Raw genomic sequence first — 20,067 nt, 5'->3', positions numbered from 1 at the left:
TTAGAAATTGGAAATGATTATGTGATATTTTTATTCTTATTTCAAATTATGGAAATATGTTATTACCTAGAATCATTTCCATTTTGCAGGAGCACGATGAGGGGAGGAAGTGTTGCCAAAATGGGAGTTAGGAATGGGACACCCAAATCCATTGTCAACCATTAGGTATAAAATGATAAATCTAACCACCTGGACCAAGGGCGAAATGGCTAGACAAGCAAGAAAATACAAGTTAAATTGAAATCATTATAAAAACTCAAATAAGAAATATTACCTTCATTATATGGATGAATCTTAGTGTATCTTGCAAATGCTATCACGTCTTGGTATAATTATATCGTGTCTATACTCATACTTGTGTGGGTATAAAATGTGTACATATGTATATACATATATATGTATGTGAATCTCAAAATTTGGCGTATATATATATATATATATATATATATATATATATATATATATATATGCACGTTTATATACGTACATGTTAAGGCTACTCAAACAAGCATGAGTATAAAGGGCTGACAGTAATATACTAAGGCATGATCGAAGATGTTGGTGCCACCCTTTTTCTTTTAATTTGAACCTTGGCTATGATTTTCTTGTTTATTTAATTGCCCTAAGTGGCCACCCTTTATTTCTTCTCGCCTTTATGACATTGAGCTATAGTCTTTTCCTTTATTAAAATTATGAAATTGGAAGGTTGTGCTAACGTTTTTCTTTGCCATCTCTGTCTTTTCCATAATTGAGCATGCACACGGGTGGCCATTGCTTATCTTGTCACTCTCCATGGATGCATTATATTCACACTGCTCTCACTCTCTTAGAAGGCTCTTTTTCAAACATTTGGCTGCCACATAATTTCTTCCTTGTTCATACTAAATTTTTCTCTGCCCACTCCCAAGTTAGAGGGTGAATATAATCAGTGACTGTCTCAGATGATGACGAGCTTCTGAACTAATCCAATATTCTTTTCTGGATGTAATTGAAAGCTTGGAAGCGTAGACAGGTGCTTCATTAATACTTCTCAAATTGTGGCGATTGAATCAGGTCATGCTTTACATTTACATACAGTTTATCATGCTTTAAGTCATGCAATCTGAACTTGTTGTTTGCTACTTAGAGCTGACCTCTATATTTGTTTTCCATTGAAAAATCAGGGTGTGTTATTTTGAAGTATTCTTTTTATACTGTAAACTTGTTACAAGAAGGGAACTATCTAATTATTGAAAGGCTGAATCTATGATAGTATTTGAATTTGCAAACACATATGTTTCTGTCATGGGTGCTGACCCATACAAAGATATGGTTAATATATCTCTGAGATGGGATGCTGCTCTATATGATAAAGCAATAATCAGAATGAAGGCTTAATTCACGTATGATGCCATAGGCCAAAACTTGCATGAAAGATGGCAAATGTATAAGGACTCTTTGAACCAGATATCATATAATGAACCTCTCTGGTAAACATTTATAAGGACCAGCATGGTCGAGAAGAAGGGAGAGAGTGGGAATAATCTTGCAATGAAAGGAAATTATAATCAATAATAACACTCAAATACAATAACTAAGTTAGCTCATGGAAATCCTTTGTATAAATTCTTGTTGTCAAGTTGAGTGGTGGGTAATCAGCCATCTAAGTTCCCATCCGAAATCCTTGGCCAAGGTAGTTAATGACATGATTGCCACTGTGATCACTAGAGGTTAGAATGCTAGCAGCTATGAAATAGACTGACTGGAAAGGGCCTACAGCCTCGTCAGCTGACTAGCTGACACTCTAACACAAGGATGCTGGACAGGGGTGTCCCAAGCCAACTCCCAGGGTAGGGAGGGCCTTTCTCAATGGAGATTGTGTGGGGATACTAAAGGTTTAAGGTTAGGAGGTTAAGCCCACGACAATGCTTCTCCTCTCTTCTAGATGCCAAGGCTTGCACAACACAAGGTCATCATCTGCTTATTCTCTGGTAACCTTTTCATGTTTTTCACATTTCATTTGATGAATATGTTTGTATAATGTAGTTTGAATATTTCCTAAAGTTTTATGGAATGCAAGTGGAATGGTAGTTATTAACTAAATGACATGTGAACCTAGTAGTTGAAATGGTTGCAAGTTTCTAGTTTTTTGGAGATGTAAATTATAGTAATCTTGTATTTTCCCTTCATGTGAAAGAATAGAATAATTGATTAACTATATCTCTTTCCATTTGGTTAAAATTGATGCTTTTTCCTTTTGTTAATTAGTTAATTAGACTTCAGACTTTTAGCATGTTACATATGGTATCAGAGTGCTAGGTTCAACTTTGAATTGTGGGCTCATCACACTTTCTAGTCAAACCAGAAAAACTGAAAATATAGATTTGGGTGTTAAACATGATGTATGCCTATTTGACACCTCACAAGAAACCTCGACATCCCATATTTTTCTATCTGATTAAGAACATGCCAAAACATGACTATTCCTACTGTTCCATACCCAAGGATAATGAAACCTTAGCACAAGCATTGCAGTGAATCAAGAAAGAGAGAGTCGGGTGGACTCCGGCCAGGAAGGTGATAATGATAAACAAACTTATTGAGGCACGGAATGCTAGGCAAACTAATCCACTAATGATTTATCATAAACCATGTAAGGGGTGGGACAAGACAGAGATGAAAATGGACAAAATAACCATGAATAGGGTGTCTAGTTTATTGTTAAGTTATTCTTTTTGAGGCGTCTGGAAGAGAGGAAATTTTTGTAAATAATGTAGTTGCAGTTGCAACAATCAAATTCAATCAAAACAATGAAATGAGCAATTGGCAGATTTTCTCTCATGTTGTATCTAATCTCTTTAAGCAATCCTATACTTCTTGTAAACAACTGCGAGCATGATATTGATTTCTAAACAATTGTATATCTCAGGAAAACTCAAAACATGGCCAGCAATGGAAACACTACTGAGAACGAGGTAGCTAGCGGGCCAAGATCCTTAACTCCTTGGATATGTTGATCCAAATTTTGCAAGATACACAAACAAAACTAGAAAGTATGGAAAAGAGAATGAACGAAATGATAGCCTAGATTGGGCAAGGTTAGGAAGAGACCCACTCCTTGCTTCCTCCTGTTTACCGCATAGGTTAATTAAGAAATGCACACAGATAATGAACACGAACAACAAAACTCCTTAGATTATTTGCATATGCTAGAACATTACATTATGCTTGATAAGATGATTTACCATGTACCCAGACGGGATATAAATACTACTCGCCGAACCTTCCCGAAGGGGTCCGTCGGCTACATAACAATACTAATCTACTCGTCGGCTACAAAATCTTTACTGACGACAACACCCTGTCGGCTATAGTTTCTACTGATGACATCATCCCCCCCAAAAGAAAAAGTCATCTCTGGACGACGATTACAAAATATCTGAGACAGATTAACAAAACAAAATACATTAACTGACTAACAAGATAGATCTGATTTTGTCACACCACTTTCACACTGGTTTGCAAACCACGATGCATCTGTAGCCTCTGCCAACACAATACTGTCTCTTTAATCAAGCTGACCTTGATAGCCACCTGTGCTGCTTTCTCTGTTTCCAACTCCTGGGGACCCTGAGCCAAGTGTCGCTGCACTGTCTCCAACTGGATGATCAGCTCCTCCCGAGCTCTCTATGCATCCACCAAGACAACCTCACGTCCAACACCTACTCCAAGTGCCTCTGGTACACACACTCCATGCTTGCAGCAGCTTCAAGTCTTCATCAACTGGTCATACTTCTCACGAATGATATCCGCAATGATTGGGGTCCAGGGGGCAACGCCCCCAGCGGGGTCGAGGGGCAGCGCCCCCGCGGGCTCCTGGTGGGTTCGAGGGTTAGCGCCCCTCGTTGCCAAGACCAAATTAGCACTCTAAAGCCACACAAAAATGCATGAAACACACTATTTCTGTTATTTTCTTCTGACCCCACACTCTTTCTGGCAACCGCTGATGTTTTCCCTTCCCTTTGGCATTATCTGTTACTCATTCTGAACAATTTGAATATGTTGTTTTTTTGTTTTTTGATAGGTTCCTCCCTGTGTTCGTCCGCTGCTGTGCCTCTTTCCTATCCTGTCGGTTACTCTTTCAACTTGCCATCACAACCACCTCCGCTGTAACATGCAACTGCATTGAACAATCTTCATGTTCTGTATTTAAAATCGAAAGCAACAATGTTTACCCTAGCGCAAACTGAACTTGAACCTAATTCCTCCAAACAGAGAAAATTATAGTCTAAAATCTCAAGGCCGCCATGAAATTGAAGTGGAATTTCAGGGTAAATGAGTTTGTAAAACCGTCTCTGTCAGAAAATCATTCAAAACGTGGCAGAAAATCGGTGCCTTCTCAGGTAAAGATTGATTCAGATCGCGCAGAAGAAAGGAAGATCTGAGGAGGAGAATAGAAAAATGCACAGAAGAGAAGTCCGCGGAAGAACATAGAAAGCCCGCGGGAGAAAAGTTGCGAAAAGCCAAAAAGAACCACGCGAAAAAGGAAGAAATCGCTGAAAAGAAGCCTGCGGAATATGGACTCCATGCGCACGGGAAGGAGGTGGTCCACAGACATATTTGCGGGAAGCCTGGTTCCATGGGGGCCTGAGCCCGCGGGAAGAGGATACCCGCGGAATGATGCTCGCGGGACAGGTGTCCGCAGGGCAACCTGCTCGCGGAGCAGCAGTCCGTCGGGGTTGCCCGCAGGCACTCATTTTCTCAATTTTTTTCCTTTCTTTCTTTCTCTCTTTCTTTTTTTAAATTTTTTTTTTATTTTCAAAATTTTTGTAATTTTAAATTTTAAATTAAAAAAATATAGTACCTTAATTTTGCCTCGAGGCGTTGCCGTTCTGCAACGAAAATGACGAGGGAGTCATCTGGTCATTTTGCAGCAAAATCTTCTGCGACGGCAATGATGACGAAGTCTTCTTGGCACGGTACATTTTCAGCTTCGACCCGTTGATTGCGTGAGGCACTTCTTGCTCGTCCAAGGTTGACAATTTGATTGCTCCATTGTTGCCAACCTCCCGGATCTGGTATGGTCCGACCCATCTAACCTTAAACTTTTCTGGCTTGATTTCATTCCGTTTGTCGTACTTGAGTACCAACTGCCCCGGCTGAAACTTGTTGAGTTTGAGATGCTTGTCATGCTATGCCTTACGTTTGTTCTATGTCACCTTTGTCGCTCACTGTGCCTGTGGTCCTCGCGCATCTAGATTATTTTCTTGCTGTCGGCACCCTTCAACTCATTTTATGGTGCGATGCATTCTTTTCTTTCTGTGTGGTCCGTTCACCATGTACTGGACAGTGGGGTCTTTCTTTTTTCTAGGTTCGGACTGTATGTTCTTCCCCTTCGCTTTAGCCATAACCACCTTTCCTTCTTCCGCTTCTCTGTATTCTTTTGGACATTCATTTTTCTCTGTTTTCTCACCTTCGTCGACCCTTAACATATTACAACTCGAAAACAATTCGTAGTCTTCTATTTGCCAATGGAAAAGGCCATTCACCGAGTCTAGGTCGTTGTCATTTGATCCTCCTAGTCTCAATACTCCTTTGTCCGATTCCATTCTCCTCTTTCATTCGTCGTCACTTTCACCTTCACCTTCTGAATCTGACGATGCTGCCTCCTCACCTACCATTTTTGTGTGTAGGTCAATTGTAAATCTTTTGCCTCTGCGCTCCATTGATAGGGTATTTCATTTCCAACCATGTTTTATTTTTGCTTGCACCAACCAATTTCGTACCAATAGCATCATATCCTTTTCTTTTTAATGGAATGACCACGAAGTCCAATAAAAATGGTTGCGTTCCAATAGTTACCGGTTGTGCCCTCAAGGTTCCCAACGGTTTGATCCTGTGCTGGTCTGCCGTGAGCAACTGGAATGTAGGTGGCCACAACATCGACTTTTCCAACTTCTTCCAAGTATCCTCCGGCAACATATTGATGTTGGACCCTTCGTTGACAATTGTGTCTGTCAGAACATTTCCCAAAATCCCCATCTCGACGACCATCGGATGCCTTCCCGTTGTGAGTGCTAGAAGAATTAGGTCTGTTGCCATTGTTCCACTACTGTCCCTTCCTGTGTCCTCCATTGCTTTCGAAAACAGTGTATAATTCAGAATGGCTGTCCGTAACTGAGGCATTGTGAGAAGGTCACTTATCTTGATCGGTACCTCCGTTTGTAAGGTCTGCCGTACAATGTTTTGTTCTGTGGAGTTCCTTGCCGAGGTGCCGGTGATGTCTTTCAACTGAGATGTCTCTGCCTACGATGCCTTTTCAATCTTCGCCTGCGCTTCCCCCACTTTCCTCTTTTCTTCCGCTGAGTTTGGGTACACTTTTGCTTGCCTCCACGTAATTGCAAGAACCTCTTCTTCATTCGTCTCGACAGTGATCAAGTTTACTTCGGATTTTGGGCACTTAGCATCTTCATGGTCGCCAAGTCCGCACCATCTGCATAATAATTTTGGTGTGTTTTCCATTGTACAATCCCGCGCAAAATGACCCCACAAATTACATGCTTGGCATTGAACGACCGGTTGTCCGTTCGTATCATACTGGATTCGACTTCGGCTACCATTGTTATTGTTCACATTGTTGTTGTTTTGTCCTCTGCTATTATTCCTGTATCCTCTCGATGTGGCACTTGCATTATTGGTGTTTCTACTATTGCCTGACGGGGAAGCCTCCTGTGTAAGAAGCACCTGCGGAGATCCTCTGGTTTTCATGTTAAAGGGGCATTCCTTTGTCGAATGGCCCATGATCTGAAAAATATCGCAAAATTGGTTCTTTGGATAGGATCCTTTAGTATGACCGTCGGTCTTACACTCCGTGCACCACAGCTCACTGCCCTTTGTCTCCTTCTGCATATCTTTAAACTCCATCATGCGGATCATGTCCTTCTGTAGGGCGCGAACCTTCATGCTACTGTTTTCATCATCACTGGTATCTTCTCCCGAGGACTCGCCATCATCTGAGTCGGAGGAACTATTCTTCTTCTTCTTTTTCGTCTTCTGCTCGCTTTCCAAGTTTAGTGCTCTGTTGTATGCTTCCGTGTATGACGACGGTGGCACAATTTTCATTTTCTTTCGCAACTTTGGGCGTGGACCTTCCACGAACCATCTTTTTTGAAGTCCGTCCGTTGGTTTATTTTCCATTTTGTTTATCAAATCTTTTAATTTCCTGGTGTAGACGCAGACAGTTTCATTTTTCCCCTGCTTAGTATTGAAGATCTCGCCAACAATTTTATTATCATCGCGCAACAGTTGAAATTCTGTGAGAAACTCCTTAAGGTCATCCCAAGTGGTTAGGTTCTGGGGATCTGCATCGGCAAACCAGTCGATTGCAACACCTCGTAGGGTGGCCGAAAACTGCCAAACCCATTCGTTTGTATTGGTTATGCCATTTGCCCTCCAAATCGTTTCACATGTTTTATAGTGTCGAATCGGATTGGCCGTACCATCGCCATCAAACTTCGACAGCTTTTCTTTCGGTCCTGCCATCACAATTGGATTTTGTAAACAAGCGTTGCTTGGTCTTGCAACACTAGCACTATTCACTCCCACAACGTGGCTTTGCACTCCCACATCGGCGATTTGCAATCCCACACCGGCAGACTATTCTCCCACACCGGCGGACTGTACTCCCACACCGGCGGACTGTTCTCCCTCACCGGCGGTCTGCACTCCCACACCGGCGGTCTGCACTCCCACATCGGCGGATTGTTCTCCCACATTGGTAGTCTGCACTCTCACACTGGTGGACTATTCTCCCACATTGGCGGTCTGCACTCCCACACCGGTGGTCTGCAATCCCACACTAGCTTACTGTACTCCCACACCGACGAATTGTTCTCCCACACCGGCGGTCTCAATAGCTGCGAACCTTGGTGAAGAAGGATATTCTGAAGTTGTCCCCTGCAAAAGTGTATCCCGGACGAAGAGTTCACTCCACGCTCATGCTCCCTCAGCACTCCGAGCCGTGCAAGTCGATGCTCTTCCGTCTGGATTCTCTCCATCGGCGAACACAAATTCAAAAACTCCTCCCGTGCTTCTTCCACCAACTCCACCCGCTGTCGAGTCTCCTCCAACAATTCCTTCGTGCTCCTGTTTCCGTCGGCAATCTTCTAGAATCTCCTTCGGCGCTCTTCCTGTTGTGCCAGAATTAAATTTTCTTGCGCACTGCGTATGCCATCTTTCCCCTTTATCTTATTTCGATCCTTGTTAAGCTGATTTGGCATTAAGCTTCATTCCTCCCTCCTTCCAGGTTCATAGGGCAACAACGCCAAATGTTTACCGCATAGGTTAATTAGGAAATGCACACAGATAATGAACATGAACAGCTGAACTCCTTAGATTATTCGCATATGCCAGAACATTACATTATGCTTGATAAGATGATTTACCATGTACCCAGACGGGATATAAATACTACTTGCCGAACCTTCCCGAAGGGGTCTGTTGGCTACATAACAATACTAATCTACCTATCGGCTACAAAATCTTTACCGATGACATGAACCCGTTGGCCCGTCGGCTACAAAATCTTTATTGACGACAACACCTTGTCAGCTACAGTTTCTACCGACGACACCTCCAAGGTTAAAACATGAGAACTCTAGCCACAACAAAAAAAGAGAAACAAGCTTTAATAACACCTTATGAAAAACAAAAGAAATAGGAAATAGTTAGTGATCTATCCACTGATACTACGAAGATCAAACCTCCTAGGTTCTTAGGCTCAGAGTCTGGAGAAGATGTCGAGGCATGGCTAATTGAAATGGAGCAATACTTTGAAATCAAAAGTGTTTTTGAAACATCTAAAGGAGTATGGGAGATATACCATCTCTCTAGAGAAGAAGCTACTTGGTGTGGAGCCACCGAAATAGACCATTGAGATCACATGGGATAGGTTTGTTTCCATTTCCAAAAATCAATGGCTTCCCCAAACCTTCTATGACCAGAAACTGTTAGATTTCCATAACCTCAAGTAGGGATATTTGACTGTGCATAAGTATTGGGAGAAGTTCACCCATTTACTAAAATACGTTCTCCCTTATCAACAAGACAAAAATTTGAAAGTTAGGAAGTTTATTTTGAGCTTAAACAATAGGATTGGGTGAGTTGTAGATGTCCTCGCTCCACGAACTATGGAGGAAGCTCTCTTGAGAGCCATTTGACAAGAGCACAAAATTAAAAGGGATGACTCCATTCGAGATAATAAGAGGAAGACCAGTTGGAATGCTGATAATTTAGATTCAAGAACCTATAAAGGAGTTTTAAGAACTTCAAGCCCAATAAACCAAAATTCAAGGGAAATAGTGGAAAGGAGGTTAAAGATAACCCCAGTGACAATGGTAGTAATGAAAGGAATGAAAAGAAGGGACCACCCAAATGATGTTTTACATGCGGTGGGGACCACTAAACCACTCAATGTCCTAACAAGTTCAACACCAACCAGCAATCACGACCTCCACTACCTCCTCAACAAGTTGTTTATCAATAGGATTCATGCAGTATTGGACATTTGGCACGCTGAACATCAATTGGGCCCTATAGAAACTCTGGGTAAGATTTATGGTAATCCCATCTCTATTTTGATTGATACAGGAGCAACATAATGTTTTATTTCCCCAAGATTGTTGAGTAGGTTTCTTAAGAGCACTAGATTTATGGCAAAACCTTGGACTATTGAGTATGCAAACAAGATAAGGGCTAGGGTAGAGCAGTGTTTGTTTGAGGCCTAGTTACATTTTCCAAACTTCTCTACTGAGGTAAATTTGTATGTAGCACACCCTTAGGGTCTTATGATATCATCATGGGAATGAATTGGCTCAATGAGCACAAGACAATAGAGTGTTTGGACGACTGAGGAAACTTTGTAAGTATTCAAGGGATAATGCATGAGTTAAACCTTGCCAAATTTCAGCCGTGCAACTTAAAAGATGCAGAAGGAAGGGGTGTGAAATCTTCATGGTAAAGATAGAAGACTTGAGAGAACCCCTAGAATTTGCTTATCAAGATTAGTACATCTTTGAAGATGGGGAAATCATAGAAAAACTGAAGGAATCCTTTAAAGAGAAGTATCCATACCTTAAAATTATTCAAGATGTATTTCCAGAAGAACTTCTCGGCCTACCTTCATCCAAAGTATTTGACTTCACTATAAATTTGGTGCCCAGGGCATAACCCATATCAAGAGCCCCTATCGAATGATCACTATTGAACTGATGGTCCTACAAGTGCAGTTGCAAGACCTATTGATAAGAAACTCATTTGACCCAATGTTTCTCCTTGGGGAGCCCTAGTACTATTTGTCAAGAAGGATGGAACTATGAGACTATGCATAGATTATAGGATGCTTAATAAGGTCACCATCAAGAATACGTACCCACTTCCTAGGATTGATGATCTATTTGATCAGATGAGGGGAGCGACACTAGTTTCCAAGATCAACTTAAGATCGGGCTCTCATCAACTCTGAATCAAGGAGGACATTCACAAAACTGCCTTCACTACCCGTTCTAGTCACTGCGAGTTCACGGTATTACCTTTTGGACTAACCAACACTCCGATAACCTTCATGAACCTCATGAATAGTATATTCCAAGATTGTTTGGACAAATTTGTGTTAGTTTTATTGATGATATTCTCATCTACTCCCGAAATGAGGAGGAACACCAAAGGCATCTAGAGATAGTCCTTTAGAGACTACGGGAACATAAACTGTATGGGAAACTATCCAAGTGCTCTTTTTATCAGAAGGAAATCCAATATCTAGGACATTATATCAGCTTGAGGAATAGTTGTAGATCCCGCCAAGATTAAGGCAATCAAAGATTGCCCAGTACCTAAGAATGTGTCAGAAGTTAGGAGCTTTATGGGCCTAGCCGGATTTTACAAGAAGTGAGTCAGAGATATCTCCATAATTGCATATCCCATCACCTCACTTTAGAGGAAAGGTAAGAAGTTTATTTGGCTTGAAATAATGTTTTTGATTACACTCAGTGTGCCCTAATTTGGCTTGAAATAACATTTCTCATGACATGTGATGTCCCAACTTGGGAGTAAGTTTTAGTAAGGAATAAAGAATTAAATCATCAAAGTTCTAACAATTTTACATATATAAATATTGATAATAAATATACACACACACACACACACACATATATACATATGTATAATAATATTAAATTATTATGATAATACAAATATTAATTATAACAAACAAGATAAATAATATTATTAGATATATCTAAAATATGTATAATAATATATAATTATTTAATATAATGGTATGTTTAATATAAGACTACATAATATTATTCAAATTAATAAAGTAATATTATAATAGTCTTATTAATATTAATTTATATATAATTAATATAATAATATAATATATAATTAATAATTACCTTATTAATATATTTAATATGAAAGGACACAACTCTTTGAATACACTCATATATATATATATATATATATATATATATATATATATATATATATATATATTAAAGGGAAATCATCAGAGATAAATATTAAAAAAAAAATACTAATAAAAAAAGGTTAAATTATGGAATGACTAGAAGGGGTCATTAAACATGGTATCAGAGCATGTTCCTGTCATCTTGATGGGAAGAACTACAATAGACATTTGGTAAGACTGAAACTGAATATCAGAAGAACATGATCCTGCCAACCTAAAAATCAAGAAAGAAAATATACATAAATACAACCTCAGATGATTACAATGTCATAAATGTATACAACAAAAACATAGTTCAAGAAATGATTCATATGGAGACGCCAACATGGATACTAGATAAAATAAAGCAGCGCATATAATTTAGTAAAAATGATATTATACAATGAGTGATTATAAAGCCCTGATACTCGGTGCTTTAAGCATCCAAGTTCTCAGTTATTTGGACTACAACAATATAAGATTTTCAGATGCTCCCACTCCAGAAGACGTAGCCAAGCTGCTATTTACCAGAAAATGGCCACTCGTGGCTCTGCTCAGGCCTCCAGCGATATTGTGGCGAGCGCACCCGCTTTCAAAGGTAGGCAAGGAGCAGTAATCCATTCCCTCCCAGAAGATGGATGCCCTAATTAGGGTTCCGACTATCTTGTCTTTCAGAATGGAATAGATGGACTATTACTATTCTATAGGCAGGCGTCAACTATTCTCGATATGATTTAGTCACTCCGACTATTTTATGGTAGAACTATTATATATATCGACAAAGGTTTACAACCACAACCCGAGCTGAACTATTATATCAATTGTAAGCTTTAGTGTGAAGTGGGCTATTTTGTTTTGTAGTATAGTCTAATGATCAACAGGAGGCATTCCATCCTATGTTTGTCATGTTTGGAAGTGAAACTTTGATATGTTTATTTTGTTCCATCTTGTCATCCTCATATTGGAAATTGAATCTCGCATTAGTATATTTCGTTTCATTTGTTAAGGTTTTAAAGCTCGTAGCGAGCATCTCGAGAAATTTAATAACCACAACTAAGTTTTATTTAAAAATTTATTGGAAATGCATTTTCCATTTCTTTGACCACATAGGAATCTATCCGGCAGTATTATGTCCAAATATATTCTCACCAAGACAAGCTGGCCCAACCCATCCACCGATACAACCCATTCATTTGGCCATAAACTAGACTTTATATTTGGAATTCACAAGATATGTTCTCTCGATGCTGTGAGATGATATAGCAACCTTAATCATTGCCCCCGAAAAAGAAAGATCTTGTATACCCCTCTTGATAAGAATGGTAGAAAATGCTTCTTGAAAATGGGAAAAAATAAGCACAGTTATGATTTAAAATCAAATGGCTCACGATTTAATTCTGATTGATGATATTAAACAACACTTACAAACAAAATTTCTTCAGATATTACCATCCCCTAATCTGTTATGATTAAAGCTAGCAGAGTACGGTTCACGATGCAGCAACCTCTATTGAATTAAATGCCTCCCCTTGCTGGTTCTAAGAGAATCACTATTGTATTGGGCTGCTTGTTATATGTGATTGCTTCATGGATATATATTTGCTTGCGCACTTATACTTGGAATTTCATCCACTTACAACAGAAGCTGGGTCAAGCACAAGGATCTATTCCCATGGAATCTCCGTGGCATATTTCCATTTAATGCAACGTGGGTGCCGATACAAATACACTAGATTATATGCCTCCAATAAAGGCTCCTTGAACTATTAATTGAAAAGATGGAACCATTGTACATACATCCCATACGACCATTAATATACCACTAAGGAAAGTTTTAAAAAGTAATCAGAGGGGAGGATATAAAGACAAAATCAGCATTAAAACAAGAGCAAGCATATGGTGTGTAGAGCCCACCACTCCTAATTGAAAATATATTATACTAAAAGGGAAGGAATATAAGTAATAAAAAACTAGCAAACATGGATTATAAAGGGAAAATACGATTTACATTGGACAAAGACATGTATTTTACCTCAACGCCACAACACAAAGCCATATGAATGGTGTATAAACACATTTTATCATTGATGAGAGTGTGTAAAAGGTATGTTGAAGAAAAATGTATAAGGTATGTTTCATCATCATTTTTTTCATGTATATATAGCAATAGATATTATAAATTTATCATAGGTGTAATGATAATTTCAAACATTACATATATGTTCTAAAGAAAGGATTATTACATGAATGATACTATATTCATGGAGACCAATGTGGTCACTCAAGAGTGAAATAACTAATTTCAAATATTATAATATTGCTATGAAATATACTGAGAATATAATTGAGTATAAATACATATTCACAATACGACTATTTTCTATTCCTTCGCAAGGAGACATTATTCAAAATATTTGCGACCTATTACATAATGGATAGGGAGTGTGCACAAGGTGAGGAGTAAATCAGTCGCGTTGGGGTCTAGGAATCCCAATATGGATTTTAAAATTTGAGGGAGCCCCAAGTTGAGCGTGTCCAAACTCGAGCAGCAGTAAATCTTCCATCCACAATGAAATTAAACATGTACATAGTGGGTAGGGAGTGTGCACAAGGGGAGGAGTAAATCGGTTGCGTTGGGGCGAGAGAATCCCAATATGGATTTTAAAATCTGAGGGAGCCCCAAGCTGAATGTGTCCAAACTCAAAGCCGCAGTAAATCTTCCATCCACGTTAAAATTAAACATGTTCCTAGTGGGTAGGGAGTATGCATAGGGGGAGGAGTAAATCAGTTGCGTGAATCCCAATATGGATATTAAAATTTGAGGGAGCCCCAAACTGAGCGTGTCCAAACTTAGAGCTGCAGTAAATCTTCCATCCACATCAAAATCAAACATGTTTCTAGTGGGTAGGGAGTGTGCATAGGGGGAGGAGTAAATCGGTTGCGTTGGGGCAAAATGAATCCCAATATGGACTAAGGTTTGAGGGAGCTCCAAACTGAGCATGTCCAAACTCAGAGCCACAGTAAATCTACCATCCACTATTGAATTATACATCCTATTATAGTACTAGCAATATAAAATATGCATCTTCAATCTAACCTTTTATTTCAAAATAGGGGAAAGGAGCGACATTCACGATCAAAGTGGTAAAACATTTCCTTACCCTTTTCTTATTTCAATTTGTAGATAGATCCTAACATGTATACTATGTGTCTACATCGTGTCTTCATGCATCAATGTGTTTGCTTCGTGTCTTCTTCGTATCTTCATGCATTCGTGTCTACCTTGTGTTTACATTGTGTCTTCATGCATAAATGTGTCTACTTTGTGTCTTCATTCATATGTTCTTATACATGCTATTATATACTAACATGTTTACTTTGCAAGGGACTAACACATATGCAGGAAAGAGGATGAATCCAGACTATGAATTAATGAAGACCAAATCAATTGCTTGAGGACAAGCAAATTTGAGAGGGGAGGACTATGATGTCCCAACTTGGGAGTAAGTTTTAGTAAGGAATAAAGAATTAATCGTCAAAGTTCTAACAATTTTACATATATAAATATTGATAATAAATACACACACACACACACACACACATATATATATACATATATAATAATAATAATATTAAATTATTATGATAATACAAATATTAATTATAACAAACAACATAAATAATATTAATGTGATATACATGTCTTAGATATATCTAAAATATGTATAATAATATATAATTATTTAATATAATGGTATGTTTAATATAAGACTACATAATATTATTTAAATTAATAATGTAATATTATAATAGTCTTATTAATATTAATTTATATAATTTATATATAATTAATATAATAATTTATATATAATTAATATAATAATATAATATATAATTAATAATTACCTTATTAATATATTTAATATGAAAGGACACAACTCTTTGAATACACTCATATCTATCTATATATATATATATATCAACACATCAAATAAAAGGGAAATCATCAGAGATAAATATTTAAAAAAAGCATACTAATAAAAAAAAAGGGTAAATTATGGAATGACCAGAAGGGGTCATTAAATTACACTTAGTGTGCCCTAATTTACAAATTTAATCACCTCTGGCCCTCTCTGCGGGACTTGCACAAGTAGGTGTTAGCATCTAGAAGGTCCTCACAGATAAAAAATTTAAGCTTTACCTTTGTGTGAAAGGGCTTGCTAATGCTAGATTTGGTTCCCACAATGACAGGGAGTTAATATTTGATGGTTAATCATAGTTGTAGGGTGGGCATTCCCTCTTTCTCAAACTATAGTTTCCTTTATTTGTTCCTCCTCAAAAGCTTATTCATATTATGCCAATTTGTGTCAAATTACCCAATCTATCTCTCCATATCTAGGAAGACCCCTATTATGAAGCTATTAGGAATTTTATTGGGTGTTTCTAAAAGCTGATTCAATCACTTTGAACATTGGCACACTACCTATGCCCATTTTCTAGTGATCATTGACATCTCCAACACACTTCATTTTGATGGTGGAGGATAGGTTTTGGATTTAGGTTATCAGTAGTGAAGGTTTTTCCTTTCGTTGCAAGTGATGCTTTGCTTTTGGGCAGCTTGATTCTGATTGTCCTCATTCACATCATAGAAACACTAGTTCTTCTATTTGGTAGTGAGACTCCATCTTTGACTTTGAACACTATAGTTTGGATCCTTCAGATGTTCCTCGTGAATCTCCGATGGTGGGGCATGATGATTCTACTTCAGTCTTTTGTGCGTCAGAATGTTGTTGGGATGGTGGACACTTCACCATCCACATTGCTTGATGATCCTATTCTAGCAATTCTTAAGGGGTATTGGAGGTAGTGTCTATGCAATACCCAAATTGATCCATTTACTTCAATTATTAATTATTTTAAAAATAAGATTAATCAATACAAAAATTGAAATTCAAAGCATATAACATCTTTAATTAATTAATAATTACAGTAATTGGGTGAGTGATTGTTGAATAGACAATAGTGTGTTGGGGTGCCTCCATAGATTTGTGTTTCGGTTTCCACTAGGCAGTTGGCTTCCCCAACTAAGCGCTATTCTCACGTGTTGTCTCGGTTGATTTCTTGGAGATGAATTCTCCTCCTCTCTCTCCTCAATCAAAGAATTTTGATAATGAGTTTCTTGGACTGAAAGAAAAATATTTGAAAACTGATATTTTAATTACACACTGGAATAATGGGCATGAGATATGCTAGTTCAAGGTTTGGTGTTGTGTTTAGTCTTGTCTCCCTTGCTGCAATTGTTTTTTCCTATTTTTGTAGTATTTAGGTTGTAAAGGGCCTAAGATCTTGGTTTTCTTTCAATGTATTATCATTCTCCCGAGCCTGTGGGTTTGCTTCTAATAGAGTTGAGGCCCTTGTTTTCCATTTTGTTTAATAGAAAAGAAAGATGACTTTTAAACCCTATTTTAATGAAAATCTTGGCATTTTTCATGTTGGAGTAACCACCAATGTTTCCTTTCAGGATTCGTGACATAGCTTAACTGCCCCTTGCTTTCTATAAGTCTAGTGGTTGTATTGGGCATTGGCTGGTTGATCTTTTGATGCAATGACAACCCTAGTTTGTACCAAGTGGTATCAGATCTTGATCATAGGTTTGAATCTCCTTGGGTAATGTTAAGGGATATTGTCGGGCTAATCGCCAACATTCCCCTTTGGGATTCATGACATGGCTTAACCGCCTCTTGTGTTCTATAAGTTTAGTGGTAGTATCGGACATTGACAAGTCAATCTTTTGGTGCAACGACGACCCTAGTTTGCATCATTTCATTCTCCTAGGAAGAGTAATTTAATTTAATTTATAGTTTTGGATGCCAAGTTAATCTGAATTCCACCGGATACAATTATAAAGAATAGATTTGTGTTTTCCAAATCCATTCCTTATGTGTCTCATACATTAATAAAATTTATTTTGTACATTTATATAATTTATAGGCAATTTTGATCATTTTGAATTTCTTTGAATTTTCATATAGAAAGGAATATAAAAATGTCTTAATGCTGTAACAATTGATTTCTTAGACCATCTAGTTGTGTAGATGTCATTAAAATTTCTCCATTAATTTTTTTATGTATTGCTCTTCCATATCACGCTCTTTTACCATGTGCTGAGAACTATTAGATCTTCTTTCTGTCCAAAATGTTAATCTCCAAGCAGGACTAGTTTTACCATGTTTATCTCCTTGTTTGCCAGGAAATAAAATTCTGAGAGATTTCCTTCTTTACCACTTGTCCGGTTTATTAAAAAAATCAACCTGTCATGTCCAAGACATCTTTCTGTTCTCTCTGGTGAGCACTGCTGCTATGCAGGAACTTGTTGATATTTGGTGGTACATTATCTGATTTTCGTCAATCATAAAAGCCCATTTGTATGTATATCCAAGGGTGTTCAGTTAAGATGTCAATGCAGATGGGTTGAGGTGTGTCATTAGTTCTGAAGAATAAATTATCTCTGTGTCTCTAAAGAGCTTCTTTGACTATTGTTCAAATCATTCCAGGAAAATGGGCATTCTAGAATGTTTACTTGGATAATGAGGACAGGATGGTGGGAGGGCCGAGCTCCGGTCAATAATGAAGCTGTTATAGTCATTGGCTTTCTGTGCATTTGTCTACTGACGGGATATACTTACATAAACAGGTACTTGGATCTGAATCCAAATTCTGGATTTTTTAAATTTTGAATAGTTTGATATATCCCTTTCCCTTCTCATGTATACATAATATATCCACACTGATTGGTTTTCTGATTTGAAATACTGAAATGTTTTGAGTGACCTTTCTAAATGGGTATGCTGCCTCTGATTTCTATTCTGTGATGGGATATAGGTAGGTAATTTATAATGGAAGCTTGCAGATTTGAAGCTTTGTATTGACTAGTGGTGCTTGCCAATGTTTTGGAGTAGTTGAATTTATATACATTGCAAGATCGGCGCTTAGCTAACCTATCCTTTTTTACAGTTTACCATTTTCTTTTCTGCTATATATGTTTTCATGGTTCTTGTCTGGGTTATGTCAATTTATTCTTTTCTGTTGAGAGCTATCCGCTAGATTTTTGGTTTGAAATTATGGTTCATGATAGTATATTTGCTTCAAAACGGCTTGGTTATCACTTCATTTAATGGTTTTGTGCAGAGTGAAACCCGGTAAAGTCATGACTCAATCAAACCAATCCCTAAAACTTATTGGAATAATTGCAATCCTTTATTGTTTATGGTGTGCAAGCCAAATATACTGGAGAAATCCACGCCAACCAGCTGTTGGCGAAGAAGCAGACTTGGGAGTAATTATATTCATGGCCATTTATTTCTTTCTGCCACATGGTTTGTGCGTTGCTGCCATGGATTCTACAACCAGTAGTGAGTTGCCACTATGATGGTCATTCAGTGAAAACAAAGGAGTCACCATGGTAAATTTGCATCTGCCATGCTATCATAGAGCACAAGCACACTGAAATTATGACATGGTCTGTGAAGCTGAAAACCTCGATTTTCAAGAAAGATCTGAACTGAAAGGCTTTTTAAGTTATTCTTAGGATTGAAGATCTTTTATTTATTGTGGATGTGGTCCCCCACCTTCCAAGGAAAGTCTCCAACCATAGATGGGAGTAGGGAGATAGATATACCACTGTGAAAAAGACTATCCCTAGTGAACAACAGAAGTCCAATTCTGTCACATTTCTCAGGGTTTTCCTTGTAAAACTTGGGGTGACTGAATAATGTAATTGCTGATTATTTAATGGGTACCCACTAACCGTTATTGGGTTTTCTTTCTATTGGAATTTTCCTGTATTGTGGCTTTATATTCTGCAAGGAATTTCTTCTTCCTATCGGTGCTTTTGGTTCTAGCTTAATGAAATATTAGTTAATTTTAATCTTTATTTAGCTGGTCTTTACATATTCATTTTGATTTTGTAAATCTATGTATAACTGATCTGTACATTCTATTTGTTTTTAGAAATATATTCAACTTTTATAAAAATGGTATATTATGGAGTTCACTTGTGTAATTGAATAACGTTACTGAGACTGTTTAAAGAGAACCAAGGTTCTATTTGAACTAGTTATTGGTAGTAGGGTAGTTAACAATGGCCCAAAGGCAATTGCACGGGGATTGTGGAGGGTAGGAGGAATGCACATGCCTATAGAAATGTTGATTATGCATTAGACACTTTGGAGAAATGTTGTTTATATAATATCACTTGTACCGATCAGTGCAAGGTTTTAGCTGATTTGGAATACGAGTTGTTCTGGTTGTGCTTTGATAAAAAAGTCATCTTGGATATGGTCACTAACACGATGCAGACTTATTGGAAAGTAGAGAAATATTCCAATTATTCATATACACATTGGTGCAAGGGCACCTAGGTGGGCTCATGGAAGAAAACCCTATTAGGTCAAGGGAAAGACCTAAGGAGACCCTAGAGGAACTAGGGTAAGAGCAAGACTAGTTGTCACATTAGAGTGGTATGAGAGCAAGTCAAGGACTTGGGAACTTGGTTTATGTCTGCAACTAATAGAGAGTCAGTG

The 20,067-nt window shown here is 38.0% G+C and overlaps 1 protein-coding gene across 3 annotated transcripts in view; it reads left to right on the top strand.

Moving 5' to 3' along the window:
- LOC149559076 (uncharacterized) overlaps window positions 1-20,067 on the top strand; it is a 157,100-nt gene that overhangs the window by 35,337 nt on the left and 101,696 nt on the right. For 2 of the 3 annotated variants that reach the window (XM_089833031.1, XM_089833032.1), the window contains 2 exons: window positions 18,040-18,179; window positions 18,674-19,311. In XM_089833031.1, coding sequence (XP_089689157.1) covers window positions 18,040-18,179; window positions 18,674-18,914 — 381 coding nt within the window. In that variant the 3' untranslated portion in view covers window positions 18,915-19,311. Of the gene's footprint in view, window positions 1-18,039; window positions 18,180-18,673; window positions 19,312-20,067 lie in introns of those variants that run through there. The other variant, XM_089833033.1, reaches the window with a different exon arrangement.

This window comes from Cupressus sempervirens, chromosome 5 (assembly GCF_028749045.1).
Source record: "Cupressus sempervirens isolate cs-2001-9-10 chromosome 5, ASM2874904v1, whole genome shotgun sequence".
Classification (NCBI taxonomy): Eukaryota; Viridiplantae; Streptophyta; class Pinopsida; order Cupressales; family Cupressaceae; genus Cupressus; species Cupressus sempervirens.
The sequence above is the reverse complement of the archived record's forward strand: the minus strand, read 5'-3'. Positions and strand labels throughout refer to the sequence as shown.